This window comes from Corvus hawaiiensis, chromosome 8, assembly GCF_020740725.1.
Source record: "Corvus hawaiiensis isolate bCorHaw1 chromosome 8, bCorHaw1.pri.cur, whole genome shotgun sequence".
NCBI lineage: Eukaryota > Metazoa > Chordata > Aves > Passeriformes > Corvidae > Corvus > Corvus hawaiiensis.
In genome coordinates, this window is record NC_063220.1 from 11,164,175 (window position 1) to 11,191,784 (window position 27,610).

The following is a 27,610-nucleotide window of genomic DNA, read 5'->3' on the forward strand; positions in this document are numbered from 1 at the left end:
GTGTCTCTGTGGTCAGGTAAAGTGAGAAAAAGTATTACTGCTGTTAATCCTGAAAGTCTTTTTTTATCAGTTCAGAGGAAAAATACCAGTTATAAAAGACATAAAGATTTCCTAATGTTTTTTTCTCCTTGTGATATCACAGAACTCCAGATTCATTTCAAATCTGTGTGCAGCCCGTTGGTAATCCTTTCTCAAGGAAAAGGGCACGTTTGTTTATTGTTTCATGCAGCAACAAAACTGAGTGACATTAGAAGTGACTGGAGCTTTTCCAGCCGTGGAACCGGGCCTCTTCTGCCAGCAGACCCCTTTTATCCCGGGCCGGCAGGCAAAGGGGCCGGGAAGGGCTGGGAGCAGGTGCCGGCTCTCCGTGCAGGGAGTGGGGCTGGCAGCCAGAGGGCAATAGCGCTTCAGGAATGGGGGATTCGGGATGCACAAGAGCCCTCGGCAAATCTGTCCTAGCAACGGCCTAGAAACGAGAATCTCCTCCTTCATTTAATTGATTTGGGTAAATGGATGGCACCATTACTTGGGTGTTATTAAAGCATTAATTTACCCGCTTTCCTCACATTGTGTTCCTCCCTGCCGTCTGAGCATTATTACAGCGATATCTCTTCAGCAGAAACACCTCCTAGACACAGATGGAAACCCTCGGTGGTGGTCATCCTTCAGGCACCTGTCTCCCAGGCCCTTTAATAGGAGCTCTGAGTAAAGTGTCTCACTGTCAGTCCTCCCTCTGAACCCACTGTCATTAATAGAGGGCTTCTTCTATCAGTATTCCCATATCTTACACCTTCATGAGAAACATGAACCTGTTGATACTGGTGCTAGTGGTTTTGGATAGCCAGAGAGGCACAAAGGAGCCTTAGTGAAATTGGGAATCAGGTCTATTTATTTCACAAATTATATCAGCAGGGATCTGGCTGGCTCTTTATATCTCTGGCACTTAAATTACAGCCCTGCCTGCTGGGGTTAGTTCCTATGCTAAAACATCAGAGTCCTGCATCAGGAGAAACTGTTCTGACAAACCACGGGGAGGCAGGGGCCGGACACTGAGTGTGGTTAGATTCTGCTGCCTTTGTGTCAGCACCCATGAGTTCAGATCATGCAGGTGCCAGCTCTGAAATACACCTACATTTGCACCCTTTGGTTAACTAACTTTGCTTTCTCATTGCTATGGGCTTGGGTAGCTAACAAATAGTAATTTAGAATGAATTTTTAATTCATTTTGGGTGCTTGTGAAAAATGCAGATTCACTATGCAAAGCCTGCAGTTCATCTCTGCATCTTAAGGTCCTGGATATCTACTGGGCATGGATTTATTGGAAAGATTCTGGGGATTTTAGGTTCTGTATTAACATAAGCTGGTATAGCTCGACTCCAAATACTGTGATGCAATTATAATCATACACCTTTGTAGATGCACAGTTCAGACTGTAGCTGAATCCATCCTTCTCCGAGTTTAATCCCATATCAGGTCCTGTAGGACTGGGGAGCAAGCACAGCTCCCCTTTAACACAAATCTAGACTTGCATCATGGTTAAATACTAGACAATGGTATTAGGTGAATAAAAAGCTAGTGAGACTTTTCCATTGCTGTAATTTCCATGACTTTTCCAGTTGTTTTTTCCCACCAGGGCTTTTGGAAGCTGCAGAAAAAAGGTGACTATTTTCAGAGATAGCTTAATTCCAGCCCATTTAGTGTCTGAACCGTTTGGGAAGCACAGCATGGAAAAACACAAGTAGCATTTCCAGCTTCTGGCACAGTTGACCTTAAAGTGAAGCTGGTAATCTTAAGGAATTTCTCTGTTACATGCTAAGTCATATCTTGATTTTTAGAAGCTATGAACATGGCAATCACTCATCCAAATTAACTGGTTATTTCTATATCTTAGAGCAGTAGGATTTTAATAATTTCATGTGAATTAACAGTTCTTCCAAACAGTATGTTTGTCAGGTCTGTTTTCAAATGACAAACTTCCTTAAGGGATTTCTTTTCTTTGATTATTACCTGTGCTGAAAATAACATTAGGTAGAGGAATTTATCATGAGCATTGAGCAGAGATACAAAACGTCTGGAATGAGAATGAATTTGTATCTAATTACAGAAAAGAACTTGCAGTTCTACTTGACTAAGAAAAATAGGATTCCAGTTTAAACCAGTAAAAGGGTAAAACCATATTCAGTGAGAGCCACAAGATAGGCTGCTTCATACTGATAAAGCAATCCCTGATGGCAAAAGCTCCACTCCTTTTTAGGAGATACATTATCTATGTCACCTGAGTTCTTTTCAGGCAGGCACAAAATATCATCAATATATGCAAATTCCAATTCCCAGTTCCCAGGCAATGACTCGGGGAGCTGATTGCAGGCTGAGGCTGATGCCCTCCCCATCTCCAGACTTTGCTGTACTGGCTCGTGCTATGGCAATCCAATTGATGGTGATGCTTGTTGATTGCTACAAAGCCTGTTGTGCCAAATTGTAGGCAGCAATTTGTTGTCAGCATCAGTGTTCTGCGTGCAGCAGCCTGTAGCCAAGGAATTCATTAGATTCCAAGACTGCGGAGGTGAACGAGTGGCTGCTGCATCTGTAGAGGGATATGGAGCAGCAATTCATGTCATTTACTGGGATGATATTTCTGTAGGGCCTTAATGAGCCAGATGATTTGCAAGCCCAAAAAACAACACTGTGAAACTTCTGTGCTTGTAACTATTTCTGCTGTGGAAAATCCTAGGATTTCTTTCTCTTGACTTTGAGAGATATGATCCAAGTACAGTCAAAACTAGTTAAGTCCAGCTTGAGTTGCCCAGATGTACAGGTAGGAATAGGAACCAAAATATTAGCTTGAATCTAGGCACGTGAATAGTAAGAAATCCCAGACTACTGCATCAAATTTGACTGTGAGTACTGATCCCCTCTGAGACAGATTTTGCTGTATTAGTTTTGTTTTCACCTGGTTACAGAACATTGTGTGTGTACAGTGTTACAGCTTTTTAATTAGAGTCACACATGATAACTTAGGAATACAGTGCTGCAGAGTGTTTACAAATGAATTACAAAAGTACAGGAGTCCCACTTGTATGTAAATATTTCTTTTCTCCAAGCAAATCAGAATGGTGCTATTCTTCATTACAAAGTGTATTCTGCAGCTATAGTGTTCTTATTCCAACAAGGATGATTATAGAAGCACATGGCACTGGGAGAGTTGGCTGGCTGATGCTTCCAAAGCAATTAAGCAACAGTGAGTTGCAACCATCTGAGTAAATAGATTGATGAAAATTCAGTCAAAAAAAATGAGGAAAAGACCATTTAGGTCATCTACTTCATTGCTGTTTCCTGGAGTATGTTCTCAATTACTTGTTGTAGATACCCCAAGCACCACAGCTGCCAAAATGTTCCTTTGGAACAGTCATGCAGCCTAATAGATGTTCAGGAGTTTTCCCAAGTGATATGCAGCATTAAATTTGTTTTGCTTAATGTCATCTTTTTAATTTTGCCAATTTAAGATTGCCTCAAAACACTTTTTCTTTATTCAGAAGAAAATGGAGCAGAAGTAAAAAGTGGTGACAGAATTCTTTTCGATGTCTTTTCTTGATAACCAGTACAAAAAACTTTAAAAAGATAAATTGAAACATATTTTCTCCTTTTTTTCTTCTTTGTCTTATATCTTAGACCAGTACCAAGCCTCTTAAAATTGTTTATTAGTGAGTAGTTAAATTTTTTTAAGTCATCATGCTTTTTCAAGACACTTGAAAAAAGTCTTCATTAAGTTAAACATTCTTCTTCTTGTTGTTAATATTTTTCTATAAATATCTCTCTTGTTGATGATCTGTTAGGTCTCACCCTGGCCATGGACTGATGGCTGTGTTGTGACAGCCCTGGGAGGAGCTGTAGCAGGGGCTCCACTAACTCTGACCAGGTTGTTGGGAGTTCATCCATCTCCTGCTTTTTCTCGCTGCTTTTTTACATACATATACAGATATGAGCCCTTAATCACATAAACTAATGCTGCTCTAATCCTCTTTTCTTAGAAAACCAGGCTACTTGATACCAAGACACTGTAGATAATAAGTATAAAAAATGCTTTGCAGAAAAGCGCCATTTTCAGATCAAGGGTTATGTTGCAACTGGAATATTGGAATGGAGTTGGTGGACTCTGTGTGGCAGTTCTCAGAAATGACATCCTATTACTTCTCCATTATGAGCTGTGGAGAAGGCTTAGTAAAAGGAACAAGAATGGTTATCCAACCAAGTAGTCCTCATTACTCAATGGCTGGAAAGTAAAACCACATGTGAATGGAATACTGATTAAAGAGGTTTTCTGTTTGTTGGAGGTTTTTCTTCCCATAATAACATTTTTTATAGAGTCTTTGTTTACTTGGAATCAGAAACAATTTGAAATCTTTTTAGTGAAACCAAAGCAAACTTAGTCATAACTAAACGCAAATTGTGACAAAAGATTAAAGTTTGACTCATTGTTTCTAACGTGATTTTTGGTAGCATTTCCTCTTTCAAACAAAAAGAGAATTGAAGATCACAGACTTCTTTCCCATTACCAAATACGCTGTTAATGCCTTCAGGCAAGAGCTCTCTCAGGGCTGTAAATTTTCCTCTACATCTTGTGTGATATAGTTTCCAAATGCAATTAGCTTTTTAGCCCTTCAGTTTTCTAAGATATGATTGAGACAGTCATGATTTAACTTAGCTTAGATTTCTGGGGTTTTTTTATATTTGAACCTAGATTTGATCTTGAGAGGTACTGTTAGTCTACAGTGAGAGAACAGTTGATGCAATACTCATAAACTGCCTGCTCTGGTTCTTCTTTTGTATGCTGGGATGTATGCAAGGTAACCACCCCAAATGAAAAAGCTGAAGTGGAATGAAGAATCTGTTCTATCAGTGAGAATAAAATCAGAAATCCTAGTAAACAGATGCAGGAAAATCAGAACTTGTATTAATAGTAGAGAGCATGAGCTAATACCTGTGTTTGTTCTTTTGGGGTTTTATGTAATGGTTTCTCTTGATGTTACAACAGTGATTATGGATATGAACGCCACAGCAATGGCCAGTGTTTACCAGCATTTTGGTATAACCCGTCCTCCTTGTCAAAAGACTGCAGCCTTGGACAGAGTTATCTCAACAGCACTGGGTAAGTGGCTTACCAGGCTTTATTTAGCTATCTTTAGCACCCATATGGATTTAACCCAATGACAGCTACTGTAGGTGTGTCAGAGCTGGCTGAAGGCAGAAACACTGGAAAATAAATTAGTTCAGAGAGATGAAATTGATGTATAGGTGAACTGAAGTAATAGATGGGTAGCTAGCTCGAATGCTGATGTTTCTTTGGCTCTCTTGGAAGTCCATGGAAGATGTAGTTTAAGTTAAGATACTGGCAGATTTCATTTATGATGCGAGTGATTAAAGCAAACAAAGCAACCCAAACTGGTTTTGGAGAGTCTGTACACTGAAAGATGGGCAGAATTTGCTTTTGCTTCAACTCTTTATTTTTCTAGCCCTTGATGATTACATCTTTAGAGACATTTCCCTCACAACTAACAGGAAGTGGGGAACATAGGAGAAAAGTTATTAAACATTGCCTAACAGTGTAATAATTGAATACAATGCCATACTGTATGTGTATGTCATTTATTTATAACTTTATAGTTATTTAACTCATAACATCATATGATTTTATGGTTTAGGCCATTTATGGTACCTTATATGACATCAAGATATTCTATGCAGGAAATTATCACATGCCATTAACAAACAGTATGGACTACAGGTGTGTTTGGCACGTGAGGAATGCTTGGCTGAGACAAATGCTGAAATATATTTGGGAATCTTTGTTTCCTTACAATCTCCTTAGCCTAAAGGAACCTGTTCCCAGTTAACCCTGCTGTGCTCCTTGTCAGCACCTTGCACGGATTTCCCCGTCCCTTTGCAGGTACCGGAAGGTCGTTTCCAACAACTGCACGGACGGAGTGCGCGAGAGGTACACGGCCAAGCCCCAGCAGTGCCCGGGCAAGCCCCCCCAGGGCCTCCGCATCATCACGGCCGACGGCCGGCTCACGGCCGAGCAGGGGCACAACGTCACCTTCCTGGTGCAGCTGGAGGAGGTAGGCTCGGTTTTTACACTGCATCCCAGGCCCATGGGCGTATTTGAGTGTGGTTCATGCCTCGCAAAGTTTGCAAAGAGATGAAGCGAGACAGGGTGATACCAAGTCAGTCAGGGCCAGGATGTAGCTGGGTGGAGTTTGCTCTAAAATGTAATGGATGATGTATGGAGATGAAAGGGCTGTCAGAGCATTGTGGTGCCCAGGGTAATATCTGGGAGAAGTTGATTAAAACTGGGAACTGGTTTAATTTGGGAATTTCACAGGAGAACTGAAGACTGCAGGTTCAAGTTCTGATCCCCACTTTTAACTGTGCTTTTTGCTTCCTGCTGTTTTTCAAAACTGAATTTCCATATTTATTTTCCACTGACTTTAAACCAAAGATAACAAATACTGCATGTGCAGCTGGGTCCCCATCACACAAGTTGGTACATATTGTTTAGGCATTTGTGGGTGAAATCTCAAGATGTCCTCAGCAGGACTAAGTCTGAAATTTATTGCTAATACAAAAGCTGATTCAGGCTCTGATCTGTGTTTTTGTTACATCTGTAACTTAACTTGGTATTTCATTGTTCTGCTACTTCCATTCCTGAATTCATAGGTAAAAAATACTTAAATCTTTTCACCTCTTTTTTCTTTTCAGCACTTCTTTATCTGTGTTCAATTGCAGGCTCACAGGAACATTTATGAAGTAGCAGTTTTCTCTTTTTGCCTAATCTAATTCGATTTTTTTAAACTTCTACCCCTTTTCCTCTCTAACTGGCCAATAAATCATAAAACAAGTATGCTTTAGCACCAAAGGACAATGGACATCCCTTTAGAGTATTCATGGAAATTACTTCTGACCGTCTCCATAGTAAATGTCATCTGTGAGGAAAGAGAATGGGTATTTTTTACACCTCTGTTAGTGATGTTTTTCCCTGCAAACAGGTGTCCTGACTTGCAAAGGCAACACCATTTGATAAATCATACCTAACCTGAAGCAGTTTCTGACCTGAATGTTTATTTTCTCCAAAATATGGTCACTTTATTTCGGTACTGACAGTCATACAACATTGCTACTGTGATGCTGTAATAACAGCGTGAACATATAATTTTATCTGTTAAATTACAGATTTATGCATTTAAAGATGAAGAGGAAAAGGTCCAAAACAAGGCTCTAAAATAAAAAAGTCAAAAAAGTATGCTTTGCATCACCTTTCTATTCTCAGCAAAATTTTAAATCAAACTGGGAGAAGGAGGTGGATAATCTGAATAGTCAGTCACAAAACTATCAAAGAATTATGCCCATAGTCAGAGGGAGAGACAATCACCCACAGTGTGGGAAACTCAGGACAAATGTCCTGCTCGTTCTTCTGTGAGTGCTATCATGTAAGAGTACCCGGACCACTGTGTCATACAGGGAGCTGCTGTGCATTGTTCTGTCTTTTTTGTTCATTCTGATCTTTTTTGGCAGCTCTGCTTCAGTGCTCGCCAGAGTCTGGAAGCAACACCTTCTCTGGTATGAGATGGTGTCTCTCTCATGCTGGGTGTCAAGGAGTACAGAATGTATGTTTTGATGAGTGAGTGAGTCAGTTCTGAGGAGATCTAAAGGGAGCTCTTCCAGTATATCTGATAAGGAAGAGGTTAGGAATCGCTCTGAGGGCTGAAACAGTATTGATCAGCCTCCAGCCTTTCCAATTGCTCTCCCTGTTAGATGAATCTTGACCTCCTGCTCCTAGATTTGTCAACTTAAAGAGCAGCCAACAAAACCTTTGGGTGAATTTTACCTAATCTGGCAATGACTTTGTATGGGTGTTGGAACAGAAGAAATATTCAACAAAGAGGAATATTTTCCCAGTTATGTGCAAGCTATAGGGGAATAAAATGTAGTTGTAGCAGCAAAAGTGTATATAGACTAAACCATTTACCAATGTAACTGTTTCAGTAACAAAAATCACACCACTCACTAGAAAAGTTAAACAACCCATCAAAAGAGCAAAAGAACATTTTATAAAATTGATATTGATTTCACAGAATAATTGAGGTTGAGAGGGGTTCTCTGGAGATTGTTTAATCTGACCCCACTTCTCAAAGGGAAGTTTCTTTCCCTTGCATACAAGGCAGAGGTATCACAAGACAAGAATTTGCCAATTTCTAGTTAGTTCTGCCCTGGGCAGGTACACAGCACAGGACAATCCAGGATCTCCAGTATCCAAAAAATCTGTGCCGCTCCATTTTTACTGAAGGGAAGGCATCAGTCAAGTTAAAAAAGGCTGGATATGTCACCTTGTGCATTTTTTTCCCCCAACAGCATGTGAAAAAAGTGTGTCCTATTCAACCCTTGCGCCCCTGGAGTGGTGGGCAATATTTTACGAGTGCTACACCCTGGTGAGGACTCCTCCTTTAGTGTGAGTGACAGCTGCTATCTTTTAGGGTGTGAAAAAGCAATGGCCTTTCCCTTTGCATCTTAACATCTCCTGTATCCCTCTGAGACAGTTTGTTTGAAGCCTTCAAATCTGCAGAGCTGTTTCATACACTGCAGCCTCGCGGCTCTCTTTTTTCATGCCCGTGTTCCACTTGATCTGCAGGAAAAAGACAAAAAAAAAGAGAAGCTGGTGAGCCAAGGTACAAGAGTTCGTTTGAGATTTGTACTCCTGTTATCTTTCTAGGACTTTCTGCTCCATCTAGGAATCCACCTGGGTCTGAAAAGAGGTACGAACTGCAGAAGCAGGTTCACTGGAGGCCCTGAAAATTCACTGTATCTCTGTAGTGGGGCAGATTGCTAAGAGGGCAGGGAGAGACAAACGGCAGCAGTGAAAAGCTGATGTTTTCACTCAGGTGTGGAATTCAGGGGCAGGAACCACAGCACAGTGGTTCCTTGTGGAGCCTGGTTGTGCTTGCGGTGATTCTGAGAGCCACGACTGTGCATTCTGACAAAAACACAATGTGAGCAAAAGATGCCCAAAGAGAAACAAGGACAAGGCATTCACAAGTGTTTTGCTATTGAAGAAGACACAAAAGAAAATCATCACTGAAGTCTGTGTGAGTGGAGGGAGGGCAGGAACCAAACCCAGGAGCACACAGAGCATTGCTGATTTCTGAGAGCTGGGGTTCTGGCCCAGTTTCTCTAACCCTGACTCACATGAAATTTTCCTGTGAAGCATTTATATCTGGCAGCATATAAATATCATTAAAAGCAAACCTAACCAACAGGTCATATTTAAATCATCTGAATGTAAGAATTCTTTTAAAAGTGATCTAAGTCTCCTGTCACCTTTTAGAGTTTCTGTATGACTTCCTCAAAACTGTTTGCAAGGTCACCTTGCACTTAATATGTATGGTCCCTTTATTGGGAAGGTTTGGCCAAGCTACTTGTCCAATTAATCTGGGTATAATCATCATGATATTTTCACTGGGTGACCATAACCAGGAAGCATCAATATTTCCTTTACCTAACTAGCATGTGTTGCATTTTATGAAGTATTTTGGAATTGTTTAATAAGCAAATCATCATACTTAAGCTGGGAATTTTGCTCTTAAATTTCCATGGAGCTAAGTGGAATACCAACAGCATTTTTGTCATTACATGACAGCACATGAGAAAAGTAGCTATGCTTAAAAGCAAATTTGTCATTGCCTAAAAATACTGCCAGTTTAAAGCTTAAACAGAGTTACTTCTCAGTCTAAAAACCTGAATCCTTGCTTTATTTTTGAACAGCAACAAAAGAAAATTCAAAGTTACAAAGGCACTTTTCCTGCTTAAGTTATTCAACCCAATGTCCTTGACATGTTTTGCTTCTCTGTTGTAGAAAATGGAGGGATTTTATTAAGTGTGTGCTGTTTCTGTGTGCCTTCCTGATCACGTGGCCGTGTAGGTCTCTTGCCTGTCACAACCACAATCGTTATTTGTATGTTAGAGTTACTTGTATGAACATCAGACACTTGTGCTTGCTGTACTGCTTCAGCAGAGACGCTGAAAGCTGCAGCCTCCAGAGCAACGCCGTTCAGCACAATGGCTTTCCAGCTTGTTTCATCTGATTGCTCACATGTCTTTGCTGAGGAAATGGATCGTAAAGACATTTGGTGGGGCAGGAAGGTTCAGGGCTTTGACTGTTTCATTACAGATAATTCACAGAGAAACTGCCTCCTCTAATTTATTTTTTATCTTGATAAAATGACAGCCAAAAGTCTTTGACATTCCAGGTCTGCCTCAGTTCTCACTTGGCAAAGTCACTCCACTGGGAGTAGATTTTGGCTTGCTTTGAACTACTTGCTGCTGCTGTGTGATGTTTGGATTAGACTAAAGTGTGAGGAAAGCTAATTTGTTCCTACATTTCAGGCCACAGGCTAGAATTCAGGCAATCTGAACTCATTCCTGAACCACACTCTGAGCTCCTTCTGCATGACCTTGAGTGAGAAACTTAAACTTTCTGATGTTCTATTCCCTTTATTTGAAAACAGACCTTTGCTTTCTGCCTCATACCCCCCCATGCCTTGCATTTGCACAGTGAATGCTCATAAATCCAGAGAACTCTCTCTTACCATGTGAACATACAAATGAAGCCCTGAATTTCCTAAAGACTGACGTGGCTCTCTGTAATGACAATGTTGATACATGGCTTACAAGGTACACTGTGTCTCGGGTACATTTAATGAGCTTGGGGATCCTGCTGGGGGTACAATGCCATTAACATTTCCTACCTCAGCACTCTTGTTTGGTGCAGTTCAGTATTCAGCTCAGCTGAAGTTTCTGGAGATGAGCTTAGCATTAGAATTGTTTTGATTGTTGATGTACTCAAATTAAAGATGCAAAGCTAGTAGCAATTAAAAGCATAGTCTGTATTTTTTTTTTTTTTGGCGGTATCCCATTGTGTTCCCTCTTTTGATATCACAAGTTTGTTAGTAATGATTACAGAAATATGAAACCTTCATCCTAACTTTCAATGCGCATGCTGAATCACAGATGCTTATCTTGCTAAAAACACTACACTCCTGTAATAACACATAAATGAAGGATCAGTATGTACCCTCCCCCATACCACTGTCATCTGAATTATAATTGCATTTTCTGATGATGACAAGCTGGTTGGGAGAAATCAGAGCCTTTCATGCATTTTTAAATTCACTGTTGAAATTCCATGAAAATGTATGAAAGTGGACCTTGCCTTCCTAATGACACACAGCACTACAGTCTTGTAATGCTCTTCCAGTCACACAAGCTGAATTACTCTGCATAATCCTGAGAGGCTGTTATTGATTCCTGTGGGGCACAGAAGATCTAGTACTGTAAAAAGAGCTCATAGCTGAGTTCAGCTGGCACAACTGGCAGTCAGGATGAATGATGTGATCAGTACAATTCACTGTTTGGTGTTGAAAAAGAAGCATATGTGAAAAGTATCAAGCTATTTGCCCTGCTATAAGACACCTTTCCATTCAGTTTCTGATTTGAAAAATTAAGGCCATCTCTCTGAAAGCAGGGATTTAAATGGGAAAGCATGTTTTTCAGTTCTTGATCAAGTTGGATTTAAATATCTGTTAAAAATTAAGAATATACTTTAAACGGATCCAGGCTAAAGGTATGCCGTGTGTAGATACGCATTTCCAGTGAAAATATCTTTGATGAATGATTTCTTTTGGTGACAGGAAAATGCCAAAGAGGGAAAGGGGTTAATCTAGAGAAAGCACAATGAATTAATCCATAAAAACCCTCCAACAGCAGCAGTGTCTGTGTCTTGCAAAGGATAATTAAATCTATTGTCAACATCTCTAAGGAAGACACACAAGTTGGTGCATAATTGAAGACTTAAAAATGAAATCTGAAACATGGGAACCAAAGCTAAAAAATTTGAGCTGTGTTTGTTCCATTTTTTAATACTTCCATTTAGATACAAATAGTCAAAGTCAATAAGGAAAATGCATTATTAACAACTCTCAGGGCAAGATTCCAGTGGTGTGTTTGAGAGAGAGAATCCTGCTAGGTGGGTCTTACATCCATCAAAATATTGAGAGCTGCATAAATGTAATCAAAATGTAAAAATATTGTTGCAAACTGTATTGGATGAGGCAGGAAGCTTCAGAGTTTTTTGGTAATATCTAGGTCTTGTGTGCATTCTAGGCTCCTTTTGTCAAGATGCAGGAAGAAGGTGCACTTGGCTTAGGAGGCAGGACCAGGAAGGAGGGAGAGTGGGATATTTTATGTATGCTTGAGAAAAACCTGGATGTTCAATGAGAAAATCCCTTAGAAAATAATAATTTTCTGATTTACATTTTAGTAACTAATGTTGTCTAATTAGGTAAAAGGTTTAATATGGGGCCTTGGGAAACTTGTTTTTAATTTAATGATGAGGGCTTCTTTTCAGGCTGAAAGTTCATGAGGTTCAGCATATGCTTTAAGCCTTGTGCTGCACAAAAGCCTTTATCAAGATTGCAGTGTACTTGAGGTTTTATCCAAGCTTGTGCATATTGCAGAGAAAGGGGTTAATCTAAAGAAGACACAATTAATTAATCCATGAAAGCACTCCAACAGCAGCAGTGTCTGTCTCCTGCAAGTAATGCAGGAACGTGTCTGCCTTAATTGGGCTAAAAGCTTCAGAAAAATCCTATTGTGGGGTATTGAACTTGACAAAATAAAAAGGAGAAGCTGGAAAAAGGAGCAGGAGGGGTTTTTGCAAGATGTACAGTATACATCAAATTGTTGCAGAACAGAACTTCTCTTGGTAAAACAATCTCTTTCAAGCAGCTCTGGAGAGATGCCAGAGACAGAGACAGTGACAGCTGGGTTGGTCTAAATCAGGTGTGGGCCGTGTGGGAAAAGTTTGGATTTTGGCTCATCTGCTTTCTCTTCCTGTCTTACTCTGCTTGTGCTCTTACCTGGCACAGATAAAATATTAGAACAAGTCAAAACACAGTCTCTTTGTTTTCCTGACTTTTCTCTCCCACTTCCTAAGCTAGAATTTTAAATGTCAGCTTTTCAAAATGTGGCATTTTCAGAGGAGTGTTATAACCTGGATCTTACTCAATGGAAAATGTTCAAAGGGTTTTAAAACAGGAGAGGCCAAGACAAATGAAAAAGACTGAGGGAACAGCAGCTGAAGCTCTTCTCTAATTATATTTTCAGTTATTTCTGTCAGCATCTTCTCTACCTAGAATTGAAATCTAAATCTTGCATGCCTTAGAAATGGCTCCTTTCCCTGGCTACACCTGTAGACAGCATGAGTTTCATGGCTATGGACAAAATGAAGACAAGAGGAAAAAAAGGTTCATTAGAACACAAATTTTGACACTTGCAGAAATAAGGCTACTCTAAAAGGCTGTCACCCTTTTCATCTTCTGCTGCTGCCTCAAATATGTGCAGGAATATTTCACGACCTGAAACAGGCTTCAACTGCATGACCTCGAATATCCTCAGAGCTGATAAACCCAGCAGGGGCACTATGGTGGCACAGTTTTAACCATGTGAAAAGCTTTTGTCCCAGCAGTATGGCTTTACTGTTCAAAGACATCATCTCCTTTTGAGTAAGAAAAACAACTAAAGCCCTAATGATGCTGGACCTGGAGGAACTGGGAGAGTATCGAAGGGTACTTCAGAGATCTCTGTATTTGATCTGAGTCAGCACTGGACTTGAGATAATATAGTCCCTCTCTGAAAGAGGTTCAGAGGTCATGCATGTTCACTTCTGGCTATGGAAGCACATCACATTTGGTGGCTTCTGTTGGCTCAGTCAAACAGACAGCCAGTACAGCCCAAAGCACTGCATCATTTTTGAAGCTGCACATCTTTCAAATAACTCAGGTCAACAAAGGTCATAACTCTGTACTTAAGATCATTTCCCCTGCCACACCTTCAGTCTGGGATTCTCCACAACAGACCAACACTGTTATTTTTGTCTCATCTATTTGGAAGCAACAGAGCTTCCAGCAGGGTGCCAGGGCAGTGTTAAAAAAAGCTTCAGTCTATTAAAAGAGAGTGTCTGGGAAAATTTGTTGCTCTTGCCATTATCAGGTATAGCTCTGCTCCTTTTGCTTTCCATTCAGGCAAGCCTCCACTATTTCTGCCTTCACAACAAGTTATAAAAAGCCTGAGAGAACATGAGGAATAGAAAACTTCTGTTATAATTTCCTCTTACAGTCACATGCATTCACATATCTCTTTCTGGTGCAGAAACCTGCCTGATGCCAGCCATTCACATGCCTACCTTTCATTCCAGAAAGGGAATTGGACGTCCTGAGGAGTGTTTCTCTCTCAAAGGAAAAGAGGAAAAAAAAAAGAAGAAAAGAAAAGGAAGGAGAAACAAACCCAACATAAATGAAATGTCCTTTGAAATTCTATGAACTTCCCCCAGCTATTAGTTTCCCATCATTCCAGACAGTGGCCACTGCTTCAGTGCACCAGGCTGTGGAGGTGCTCCACAGCAGTAGCCAGCATGTGTGACCATAGCCAGCATGAGCACCATGCAGAGCCAGAGGGGGATCTCCTAGGCAGTGAGGATGTTGAAAGGTAAGGCAAGATACTGCATCTTACATGAAAGAGAGGGATCTTTAGCAGCCATGGTTGCTCGACAGGTCAGTGCACGCTGTTCCTCTGGCCCATCAGACTTTTTTACTCTATTCTGGTCTCTTGGGCACCTCACTGATCCCGTCTCTCAAAAGCAGAACAGAGTCTGTTTCAATCCTTTCTCTTTCACCACAGGGAGACCTCCAGAGATCCCTCATTCAGGTGGATTTTGGAGACGGCATCGCTGTGTCATATGCCAATCTCAGCTCAACAGAAGATGGGATCAAGCACATCTACCAGAATGTGGGCATATTCCGAGTGACGGTGCTGGTGGAAAACAGCCTGGGTTCTGACAGCGCTGTCCTCTACCTGCATGTAACATGTATGTATGTTCATACCCCTTGACAGCTTCTGTTGTTCACAAATTATTACTTGTAGCTAGAAGTGACATTTGGAATTTGACAGCTGGGTCCAGAGTGGTGGGATATGATGAGTGTTCACCTGTCCTCCAGACAGACTGTTGATTCCAGACTGAGAGGAAACATAGATTCATTAATGTTGGAAAAGACCTCTAAGATCATCGAGTCCAACCATTAACTTTTGCTTTTTAAACCATGTCCTACCTCTAATTTTGGCTAGTCTAAATTGGGACACCTCAAAGGACTGTCCAGCCCTTGCTGAAATGCACTTTCATTAGCAAGCTTAACACTTCCAGAACAACAAAGACACTCAGGGATCTTTAATGACTTTTAAAAGCTTTGAATTTTATTTTGTGCATGTTTTGCCCTCTGATGAAACACCCACCTCTGGGATGGAAACCAGTGCATTTCAGTGTTTCTGTTGTCATAGAAACCAAAAATCTTTGTATTAAATAGTATTGCAAGAAAAAATATCATCCTGACATTGCTTTTCTGCTGTTTTTTTTTTTTTACATTTTTATACTTTATATGTGTCTGATTTAAAACTGAAATGTATCTGAAGTTCTCAGATAAAATGAACATTGAATTCTTTGCTATTTATTCTAGCACATGGGTATGAAGCCAAAGGGTCAACCTATTTTTTGAAATTCTGTAACATTCCTAATGCATTTTGTTTGGGGCCACAATTTTCTTTTTGCAGTGTGGGTTTTCTGTTTATTATTTATATTTCCAACTGTGTGCCTCTGTGCCAGACTAAGTGAGAAAAGAGGAAATTCCAAAACATGAAGTTGTGTTTACAGAAATACTGTTTACCCTCTACCAAATTAACTCCACGTATTGTCCAGATGATTTAGCACATTGCCTACACTTTAACTCTAGTTTTGGGGTTAGTTCATACAGCATGAAAGCAGCTGCCTCTTCAGGGTAGGAGGGCAGCTCTTTAGAGGAGCGCCATTGTATCAACAGATGGGAACAGTGGGAGGTATGACTGTGGGAGATAGGATTTTTATGAAGGAGCACTAGAGGAGCAGGAGCAAATATCTCCCTGAATGTCCCCTTTCAAAAACACCTTTGGTTGGCAGGTGTCCAGCCTTCACTCACTCATAGTGTCTTTCTGGTCTACAGCTGCTCTAATTCATTTTATTGAGTCACTGAAGGCTTACGAACCATTTTGATTGTTTAAGCTGTGCAAGAGATAAACAATATTCAGATTTGTTTGTGTGACTTAGCAGCTGATAGTGTATGTTTCTGTGTTTTGCATAGGTAATACCAGCACAGGGTTTAAACACTGAGTGATCATTGCAGCCAGGCCCAGATTTTATGTGCCAGACTCCCTGGAGAAGTGACAGCTCTAAGGGATATGTCTCACCTTTCTCTACATGACAAGAATTAGAGACTTAAAACAGGTTACAAATGAGCATGGTGCCGCTCAGACTAGCAATAGACTTTCTGAGGACAGAGATGTACAGTAAATCCAGCCCCCTCCAGAGTCTTAACACCCTGATCCACAAAAGCTTCTAAATCCTTTTTGAATGCTTGTGTTGCCACTCAGCCCTCTGCTGAGTACTCTGCTTGGGGTGTTGGAGCTTGGCCTTTGGGAGTTTTGCAAAAATATCTGTCCTTAAATTAGACACACACACACTGTATTGTAAGATCCACAGAAAAGCAGTGTGCTGCCTGACCATCCAGAGTTTTGGGAAGGACTACAGACTGGGTCATCCCTCATTACAGGGTTAATACATGAATGTTTGCAGTCAGGTCTGGGACTTCCAGCACCTTCCCTACCTGTGGCCAGCACTTTTCCTGCAGGAAAAAGCTGCAGGCACCAAACCTCAATGCTTGTGATCTCAAAGGTAAAAGTAAAGCCTTCATCCCATGGTCTCCTCATCCTGCTGCAGCATGCGGCCAGTGCACAGCAGCAGCACCTTTCCTGCAGTTGGCCCAGGGATCCAGAAAAGCAGATTATTGTGAGACAGGAGCATTTTGAGTGGCATGGACAATATAAACTGTTGTGTGTAAACTGCTCAAGCCAACAGCCTGTCTCTTAGCTGTCCTGACATGCCAACATTTGCTTCTGGAAAGTTAGTTATGGATTTGCCTGGATGCTTCAGAATAACATTGCCTGTGCAAGTGAGACTTTTGAGAAGCTTCTCTCTTTCAGTTGTCTGGAGCTTGCACACAGTTTTTTTTCCTGATACAGGTGAAAGCCTGTAGCCTCCATGGCCCTGCATGAAGCTCACAAATTAATTTTCTTGAATCCTCTTCAAAGTTACCTGGGAGAAAGCAGTCTCCTACAGGGAAGGCCTATCCAGAGTGAGCTATCCCCATCTGCTGGCCAGATAACAGCTCAGCTTTTCAGCCTCCTTGACCCAGCTGTGCTGGGAAATGCTCAGGCAGAATTGGGTTGCTTGAGCCATTCTTCCATATTCCTTCCTAGCCAGCATATGGGGGAAGGTCCAAGGAGGTGCTGGGCACTCTCTGCTGTGCAGGATCGTTTGAGATCTGTTCAGAGCAGTGATGCAGTTATGTTGGAGTGTATCCGACTTTTCATGGGCTCCATTGTTACAGTTGCCACTGCATTAAGCTGGGGAAATTGCTGTTTTTCAGGTCTTGGGGTCTTGCTGACAGCAGGAACAGCCTGGTGATGGAAATGGATCTGAGCAGAAGGATGCCATTAAAATCATAAGGGTGAAGTTGTGGCATCTCATGAATTTTCAAGAGTGTTGACTGCTGCATATAAAAGGCAAAATAAGCCATGGTCTCATGTATAGCAGTCTTTGGTGAATCTGATAATGGATAACTTAACTGGGCTGCTTCACGTTAAGCAATGGCTGTGTCTACAACCCAGAGAAAGATGCATTTCAGTAATAGATCAGGAACACTGGTCCTTTTTCTGTCATTGTTTATACAGTCTGATTTTGGAGATTTTTTCCCTCTCTCTGCCCATGGTGTTACACAGGATGTTTTCTCCATAGTGTGTGGAGTTCATTTAGGTTGAAAAGCAAGGTCTAAGTGGTGATTCATGCATGGGATGTATCCTGAAAGATACTCCCTGGAAATAAAATTCTCTGGCAATGCATCTCAACCCCATATGAACAATGCAAGGCTGTGGCTGTGGCTCTCATCACTGGGGTGCTCACAGATAGAGGACATGTAGATGTGGCCTTAATTTGTTTAAGGAACCCATGTCCCCATGTCACCTGAGGTTTCTTTATTTTTCTTTCCCTGTCACACAGGACAATTGCTTTGTTCTCTTAGTGAACAGTCAGAACACATTTTAAAAATAATCTATAGAACAAGATTTAACAACAAAGGCCCATCTGTTTCCAGAAGATGGGAAATGTGTAACCCTGGGCATAATGTCACTTGTCGAATGAATTATGTTCTGTTTATACTGAAGAAATAAAGGAGTTTATTGGTGAAAAGGAGGGAGTATAAGGTACCATTAAAACGCAGACACTCAGTGAATAGCTGCCTTCAGAAAGAGTTTCTGCTGAAGTTCACCAAACTTAGCAGTTTTCAAGCAGAGATGCTTCATGTCTGCTGAAGCCATTTGTCCTGCATGTTCTTATGTCTTCCCAGGGAAGGCCATATTCACACAACAGGGCTCTGTCCCTGTTTTTGAAGTCATATAAGTTCCTCACTGTATGACATTCATGAAGTATAGAGTCCAGGTTTTTCAGCTCCAGGTGTAGGGGTGGCTCCTCTTCTCTGAGGAACAGATTTAAGCCTTTGTCTCTAGAAACGGTGCCAAGCCAAAACATTCTGTCATGTGCCACGGTGATTCAGGGAAGACTTCTGGTGGCTATCCTACCCAGGCTGACTTTTCAGATGGAGGGAGGACTCACCTGCTGCTTCTGTTTCTGCAGGCCCCTTGGAACACGTTCACTTATCTCTACCCTTTGTCACCACGAAGAACAAGGAGATCAACGCCACAGCAGTGCTGTGGCCAAGCCAAGTGGGAACACTCACTTACGTCTGGTGGTTTGGGAACAGCACAGAGGTTTGTTTGTATTCCTGATTGACTGAGATCAAAATAATCCTGGAGGAACTCTCTGACAGAAGAGTAAAGGAGAGGAGGATGTGGGAATGCTTCTATGGAGTCATCTATGCAAGAAAATTAGAAAACAAAGATTAGGATACTAATGGTTCTTTGAGGTACCAAATAAGTAGTGCTTTGTGTTTGTAGCTGTGACTTAGCTTCAGGGTTTATTGCTATTTCATGCAAGTTGCCAATAGCTTTTTTCCTTAATTCCATCCAAGGTGAACATGGTTAAACAAAATCTGGAAGAGTTTCTACTGTTTTTCTTCACCCTCCTTTCTTCAGTAACAAGAAAAAAAAGTAGGGGCTTTGGCAGGTTTTTTTAGGAAAATAACCTTTCAAGCTGAACCTGTTTTTATACCTGGAACTGACCTATGCTGAGCTCCAGCACCCTATGCTAAACCACATGTGCAAAAGGACCTTTTGACTACAGGCGGATGAAATGGTTCCCCAACACACTTCCCTGCCCCTGGGCTCTGCTCAGATATGAGAGTATCATCCATCACATTCTGCTGCCTCTGTGCTTGCAGTCTTGGTAAATCTTCACAGACACTGTTACTTCACATAAATTTGTGGCTGAAGTACCCAGAAACCCTAATTAGTTTGTGAGGGGAGAAGTTGTCATGGATTTTGTAGAGCCAAGAGGGACCTTCATAATCACACATGGTTCTCTTCTGTTTAATGCAGCTTGGAGAGTTTGATCAGTACCTTCTGCTTTATTTAACTCTTTGTGATAAGGCAGAACCTGACTTTGTGTTGTTTTGCATTAATAATTTTCCTCAGATGATAGGAAATGCACTCTTCTCCTTCTGACCATCTCCTCCAACTATTTCCCCACAGCTAATTATCCTGAGCTTTGAACTCATGCACTGTGTTTGTAGTCTGAATTTATCTAGTCTGGGATTCAAGCTGTTAGATCTTGTTACGCCTTTTTGTGTAGATTAAAGGACTCTCTGTACTATCAGCAATCGTCTCCCCCTAGAGGTACTTACAGGCTGTGATTGTCACCTTTTAACCTTCCCTCTGATCTCCTAAACTTGTAAGTGGTCAGGGTTGGTCTAATTCTGTTCTCGAAGTGAGAGTTTTACTCTAGACTACAATGGCAACAGTTTGACTTAATATTGGGTGCTTTGAAGATCTCACCCAGAGTTTATTAATAAGTGAAAAGAGAAGTTAAGGCAGAGACTGCTGGAGGACACAACTCATTGATAATTGGTTGATTGAGAGGACATAGATCTAAAGGGATCTATGTCCTCTCAAGGATCAGCAGTTAACAAAAACGATGTCTTTGTATCTAAGGATAACATGGAACAACAACTGTGAAATCTTAATTTGGCTGGTTCTGTGACAACCCCCTTCAGTCACCTTAAACAAAGCACTTAACTAGATTTGGGAAAGGAGGGTGATGAGCAATGAGTGTTGCAGGCCTTTGTATCAGGATCTGGGCCTCTCTGGGGAGTGAGCAAAGATGGGCATTTTAACATGGGTTCCAGAACAACCAACATGATAAGTGGAAAGCAAGCACTGGAATCTTAAAACATAGCTCCTTTGGAAATTTTAGGTACCTTACTTTGAGCTTCAGGAGGACATCCATGTCTGGGATTTGTCTGCCCTCTCCAGGAAATTAGCTGCCATGTCACAGGGCCCCTCCTGAGTCTGAAATTTCCAGTCTGGAACTAACTCCCCAAACCATCCCAATAGGTTAGAGAGCCAAACTCATTTTTGCTCTTCCTTTCCAGCCAAATTAACTGAATTTTGCCTTTTATGATGTATTTGCAGCCACTGATCACATTGGAAGGGAGCATCACATTCACATTTTCTGTGGAAGGGATGAACACCATCACCGTTCAGGTCTCAGCAGGAAATACCATTCTTCAGGACACAAAGACTATTGCAGTGTATGGTGAGTTCTTCCCCTTTTATTTCACACATGATTCTCCACAGTCAACATTTAGAGAGCCAGGTTAGCTGGCAGCAGCAAGAGGTCTTTATTCCAGGATACTTTGAGTGAGATTATAAATTGAATTCCAGTGTTACCAGTTCAGTGTAATATCTCTGAAGGCCACTGACTGACATTAGTGCAGACTGACATGATTGCAGAATGTTGATCTCATTCCCAGAGTCCTCTTCATGTGCTTTATCACTATTTGATCATCCTACATGATTGTCAAAATGTTAGTTTGTTTTGCAAGCTGGTTTTCCCCCTTCTTGGCCAGCAGAGGCCTCTTAACTCACACAAAAGCTGCTCAGCTTGAAAGATAAATCAGTGCTGCGTGCTGCAGTTCTGCACAGAAATCTGTACTGATTTGACATTGTTCTCATTCATCAGGAGCAGTCATGGCACACAAATACCATATAGTGTAGATGGAGCCTAAACCCCACTGGGAATCCCAGTTTTAGCTGACAGTGATCAATGTGGGCACCTCTGGTAACAGCAACAGAGATTAAGTACATTTTCCAAGGATAGTCCTCTCCCCACATTTATCCCTGTCCCCTTCCAGTTAAGATCTCTGGGGTTTGGGGCACATCTGTGAGAGTCCAATCACAGCTTCCTTCACAGAGCTTGCTTGCTCTAGAAGTCAAAATGAAGGTAACATTTTATTTACGTTCCCAACGCAGCTCCCTTTGCAGTGCTATTCATCCACTCAAGTAAGGACTGATCACCTTTTTCGGTTCCAAGACACTCAAGTAATGAACCTCCCAGATTCTCCACGTCTCTGAGTCTCTTGGGCACACTGCTGGATTCTCTCTCAGTCTGTGCACCATCTGCAAATTGATTAAGCAAAACATGAGCTGCACCAGGTTTCATAAGGTTCTGACCCTTCGTTTGGCATTAAGGCATTTCAATCTTTACTGACCACTCTGTCATTGTATCTGCAGAGAAGTTTCAGTCCCTGAGGTTATCATTCTCTCCAAACCTTGATGACTACAACCCAGATATCCCAGAGTGGAGAAGGGACATCAGCAGAGTAGTCAAGAGAGCTCTGGTGGAGGTAAGCTGTGTGCGTAACATTTGTCACAAGGGTTCTAATTCCTGATTTGTTCCTTCACTAGGACTGGGTCAGCTGTTCTCTCAAGGTGCATCTTTCTTTCCACCACCCAGACATGGAGAATAGACAGTTTGAGGCCAGCATCTTAAATGTTAGACAGGTTGAAATGATCTTATCCTATGATGATCTGGTGCTCAGAGTCAGCCTTCAGTGTAAAGCAGTGCTGTTCTAATGGAATTGCAAATATGCTATAGAAAACTTAGGAGACCAAAAATTAAACCATTTTTACTATACAGAAGAGCACTACAGCAAGTGTTTTAGGTCCTTCATATAGCATGAGGCTCATAGGGCAGGATTGGATACTGGTTTTCCCATCAACACTATAGAGAAGCTCTGAAGTTGTTTTTTAACTATGGAACAGAATGTCATAAAAATATTCTTGTGTGGCTGAAGATTTGGATTTGAAATTGAGGAGGTAAGAAGAGTTAGAAGAGACAGCTGGGGTTTCTCAGCTCAGTAGAAAAATAGGGCAAGGAATTGTTTGAAATAGTGTTTCTGCTTCTTTAAGTCAAAGATACTCTGGTTTGGAAAGGACACAAGGCTTGTCGGCGTTATTAAGAAAGCTTATATGTTATTTGTGACATCATCTGTGCAAAAATTCTGGAAAAACACTGCATACTAATCAGGTGCACAAACTTGTCTGGCTTGTTTCTGAGATTTTGTTAAAAGACAGGAGGAAAGAGAAAAAAATAGTGTTTTTCTGGAGCTTGATCTTCTGACATATTTATGTCTGTATCAAGTATTCAAGGATCCATTTATCTTCAGGATGAATTTTCAGAATATAAACATCTCGATAAAACAAAATCAAGCCATAAAAAAAGAATTGTAAAACCACAGTACCAAGGCTACATTTCAAAAGCAGAGCAGTGAAAACACAGTCTTTCTGTTATTTGATTTAAAAAAATAAAAATTGATAGCTAATTATCCATCTTTATATAGCTAAATGATTAACCGTAAACAAGCCTTTGTGAGAACTTCCTGTAAAAATTAAAGATAAACCCAGTAGATTTCTATAGCAATTAAGAAAATGGTATAAAAATGAGTCAAATAACTAAATAATTCAATAGGAAATTATAGCTGTGCTATAGAATTTTTATGAACTTTTATTATGTATTCTTATTACAGAATATCATCAGACTTGGATAAAATTCTGCATACAAAATTATGGTTCTGTACTAAAATCTGATCTTCACTCTGAGTAGGGATAATTTCATATTATCACAAAATACCCTATTTCATGTTTTGATCATAATTATTTGCTCGCATCATTGATTTTCTGACTCCTGTCTCCCACTTTTGAAAAAAAAATGGTTCCCAGCCTCCGAAAATGGAGGAAATACTGCGTCTTTTTCTTGACACCTTAAAGCAACCTGTTAGGCAAGCACAAATAATGCAAGCTCTGGCTTCACAGAATACTCTGAAAGAATATAAGAGACCTTTATATATTTATAGTTTTTTTTTCCTTAATCCACATTACAAAACAAAGCAAAATAAAAAAAAAAAAAGGTAACAAAGACATGTGGTTTTCCTTGGTGTGTGGTGGAGGGGAAGAGTTCCCTTTTCATTACTCCACAGGGTTTTCCCCGGACTGTCAGCAGTCACACTTGGGTTATCCACAGGACAAGCTCAGAAAATGGTGATTTGTAGTCAGTTTTGCTGACCCCTTGTCCTGCATCCACCATTTTCTCCAATGAGCACCTTCTCCAAGTCTTTGCTCCTGAACTACAAGGGAGAAGAATTCCTGAGGTTTAGGTCCACTTAGTGTCTGAGGGGCTTCCAAGTCCTTACTGCAAGGGAATCTCTGTGGTTCATCTGTGATCTGTTCTTACGTCTGAGGGCGCTTTCTTCCACCGCTTTAAAAGTGACCGACTAAATTCAGCACTTGAAAACTTCAGGCTAAATCAAAACCTTGAGATTTAAGTGCATTTGGCGGATAATTCACAACAGAAAGGCAATGCAGGAAGATTCGTCAAATTATGTTTCTTCTTCCTTTGGCTAACAGAACTTCCTGAGGGCCAAACTAAGTCCTTTTCTGGATAGTAACTTCACAGTCTGGTTGTGTAGTGTCATGGTAGCATCAACTGAAATGCAAGACCAGAGGTGACCCTGGTAGTAATGCCTGTAGGGTACATTTTTTCTGAATTTTGTCCAATATGTCAAAATTAGGGATATTAAAGTCCTAACTTAAAAATTTCAGCCAACGAGACGTACGAGATATACCCTACATGGTGTAAGTACTGTGATGCCTTAACAAAGAAGCTCTCAGCACTCAGTGCCATCCACACTGTTTCTGTCTCCATTGTTTGTCTGTGTACCAGGCTACAGGTATTTCCAGCAAGCATGTTCTGGTCGCAGTGCTCCCTGGCCTGCCCACATCTGCTGAACTCTTCATTTTACCATATCAAGATGCCACAGGAGAGAAAAAAAGAACAGCAGCAAACCTAGAGCAGGTATTGTGTCCATTACTTGGAGAAGTGTTTGTTTATGCATTTCTGTGTGTGTGTATATATATATGAGAGAGATATATCTATGTATGTATATGGGATTTGTATATGGTTAGAACTGATAATTATGGTAGAAATGCATCTGATTCACTGGGGTACATGTTACACATGTTACATCCTCTTTGAGGTGGGGTTTGTGTTTTTGTTTGCTTTGGTGGTTGGTTGGTTAGTTGGTTGGTTTGGGCAGTTTTCTTGGTGGTGGTTTTATTTTTCTCCAACACTGGAAACAGGCTTTGGAGCTTTGTTTACAAGTTTAGATGCCCACTTGTGGTCCATAAGTAATGTTAATTTGGCATAAATCTGTATGATGTCGTGTCTCTCCCTTGGAAGTCCCGTTTACTTCATGGAAGCAGGAAGAAACCAGGAAGGATTTAGGGGATGATTCCTGCCAACAGGAACTGTGGAGTAGCTTCATAAAGCAAAGCTTATGACACTGTCAAGAGCCTAGAAAGCACTGGAGGACAGAGCTGGGTGGTAAACCCAGGCAGTTCAGAACTTCGTTAAGTTAAGGCACGGGGATGGGGCTGGACAATCTGTCTGCCCTCTTGATGGTGCTGGAAGTGGGGCTGAGCTACTGTGGATTGTTTGTGAACAGTTAAAGCAAGTTATGATGATTAAAGGACTGTGTCTCCCTGCAAATCCAAAAGGTCCTACCAACCAGATGGGCCTAGCAGGATTGTAACTAAAAGATAAAAACACTGTGCTGGGCAAAAATCCTGAAATGTCGTAGAATTATACAATTGTTAAGGTTGGAAAAGATCTCTAATGCCATCAACTTCAATTGATAACCTAACACTGCCATGTGCCCCACTGAACAATGTCCTCTTGTGCCTCCTTTGCTGTCTCTCAGCCTCTTAGTTTGGATTTCAGAGGCAAAGATAACTGGTCCTGAGGGAAGCACCACTCCCTCAGGCCTCTCCATACCCCATGTCCATGGCTCAAGCCATGTTAACTTAGCAGTGAGCCTCAAACCTCCAAGTCACCCATATTCTTAAGCTTTCCCTTGCTCAGCATTCCTAGCTGTCATCTTTCCTTTTGACAAATGACTTTCTTCTGCAATTTTCATCACCCATGTAATAAACAAAAAATATGGAGACTTACTGCTCTGCAAAATCTTTCCTTCCTTTTCTCCTTCATTTCCCCTTCTTCTCGCTTCCTTCACAAATTGGCAAGGAAGCCAGTCCATAAACTTTCAAATTTACATCTGACCCAGCTCCCCTCCGGAACTCAGCAGCTTACTCTTTCTCCCTCTGTTTATGCCTCTCTTTTTCTCTCCTGTAAAACCAAAGTCTTTGTGGCTGTGGAGAAAGGAAGCCCTGGCAGTGCTCTCATGGCCCTTTTTATGGACAAGAAATGTCATTTTCAGTGTAATTCCATCAACATTTCTGGCATCCTGCAGGGTCCAAATAGTAACCTTTGGAGGAGAGAGAAACTATTTGCAGCCAGCTCTTTCCTGTGGCAAAGTATCTTCCCTGCTCCCTTCAGGATGGCCAGAATGTTTTTCTTTCTGGTCTCTGGGTCCTGCATTCCCCTTCCTAGTAACTCTAGTAGAAAATGGTGTTGCTTTCAGTGAGAACTGTCCAAGGACCACAAAAGGTGTCTCTGCCCTCTGCTCTGACACGTATTTTGATACTGCTCCTGTTTTGTCATCCATTTTGGCTGTGATCCTTCACTGTGCCTTTCCCAAAGTGTTTCAGAGCTCTTTCAACAGCCTCTCCCCGTGCTTGAAGTCACCGGTGTGAGTACTGGAAGCAGATGTTTTTGATGGCTACTGCTTAAGTTGCTTCTGGGGTACTTCTGATGCATAGTGCTCTTTTCTGGTAGAAGTCTGTTTTGTGCTCATGGGCAAGGAACAAGCTGTTCAAAGGCACGCATGTGAGTTTGCCAGTTCACAGGTGAACACCCAAAGGAGTTACAGTTCTGAATTATTTTTTCTAATTTAGAAGAGAAACTTCAAAGTATACCAGGAATAAAATGGGAATAGTTTTCACAAGTACCGCAATGGAATAAGGTTCCTTAAGGAAGCACTTTATTAGAGAGATTCCTTTCTTCATCACCTGAGCTAGACCACTGTTCTGCCATGGGTAACAGTGAGGGGGGTATGTGGTTTCATGGACCTTCACATTTACCAGTTAATCTCATTCATATTTAATAACCATGGGAGGCTTACATTTTGCTCTTTCCACTTGAGGTGGATTAAGCTGTTCTGTTTTTATCTGATACATATTCATTTGGCTTTGTAAACATACTTTTAGGTCTCTCTGTCCAGTCACTCTGTGGTCTCTAGGTACATAACTCCCATTGACTTCAGAGGCACTTAGATGTCCACTGTCCCTTGAAAATCCAGGTCTTGGTTTCCCATTTGTCAAAGTCAGTAACACTCCTTTGTGCTCCTCATATTTTATGAGTCTGAACACAGTAGGCCATGAATTTTTGGATACAGTAGTAGTAGGACTGCAGTAGTACCTCACTTGACAAATGTACATTTCCATGCAGTTTTCCATTAGGGCAGTGCATTTGTGTCTCATGCTCTCTTTGAGACTGTGGTTAGATGCTAAATGTCATTTTCCACCTGACTTGATGTATCGCTTTCATACAAGTGTCCCAAATTATTTTTTTTCCTGTATACATTGAATCAGTTATTGTCATATCTGTTTGCATTTAGAAATATGAACTCTTCATTCCTAATATTTTCCATGGGAGACTAAAGTATCTTTGAAAAGTCTGACTGCTGTTGACAGCTGAAAAAAGCTGCTATATGTGAGTCTGGGGAAGTTTTCTCCATGTGCAACATAGGACAATTCCACCTAATACATAACTACAAGAAAAGTGCTTGATCCACTCCACTTTAGTCAGTGCAAAGTTATTCTTCACTGTTTCCTGAAAAATCAAAAGGCCTTTTTATCCTGCAGAATCCCAAAACACATTCATAAAACCTTTTATGACCAAAGTATTGTGATTTTCCTTTTTTGTTTTTTTTTTAAATTTGGGGCACTTGATTGCTCT

The 27,610-nt window shown here is 41.0% G+C and overlaps 1 protein-coding gene across 4 annotated transcripts in view; it reads left to right on the forward strand.

The window, feature by feature from the left end:
* Positions 1-27,610, forward strand: part of SORCS1 (sortilin related VPS10 domain containing receptor 1) — a 264,794-nt gene that overhangs the window by 221,952 nt on the left and 15,232 nt on the right. For all 4 annotated transcript variants that reach the window (XM_048310550.1, XM_048310548.1, XM_048310547.1 and 1 more), the window contains exons 17-23: positions 5,033-5,146; positions 5,945-6,116; positions 14,785-14,971; positions 18,878-19,011; positions 20,830-20,953; positions 21,931-22,043; positions 24,419-24,550. In XM_048310550.1, coding sequence (XP_048166507.1) covers positions 5,033-5,146; positions 5,945-6,116; positions 14,785-14,971; positions 18,878-19,011; positions 20,830-20,953; positions 21,931-22,043; positions 24,419-24,550 — 976 coding nt within the window. The remainder of the gene's footprint in view (positions 1-5,032; positions 5,147-5,944; positions 6,117-14,784; positions 14,972-18,877; positions 19,012-20,829; positions 20,954-21,930; positions 22,044-24,418; positions 24,551-27,610) is intronic.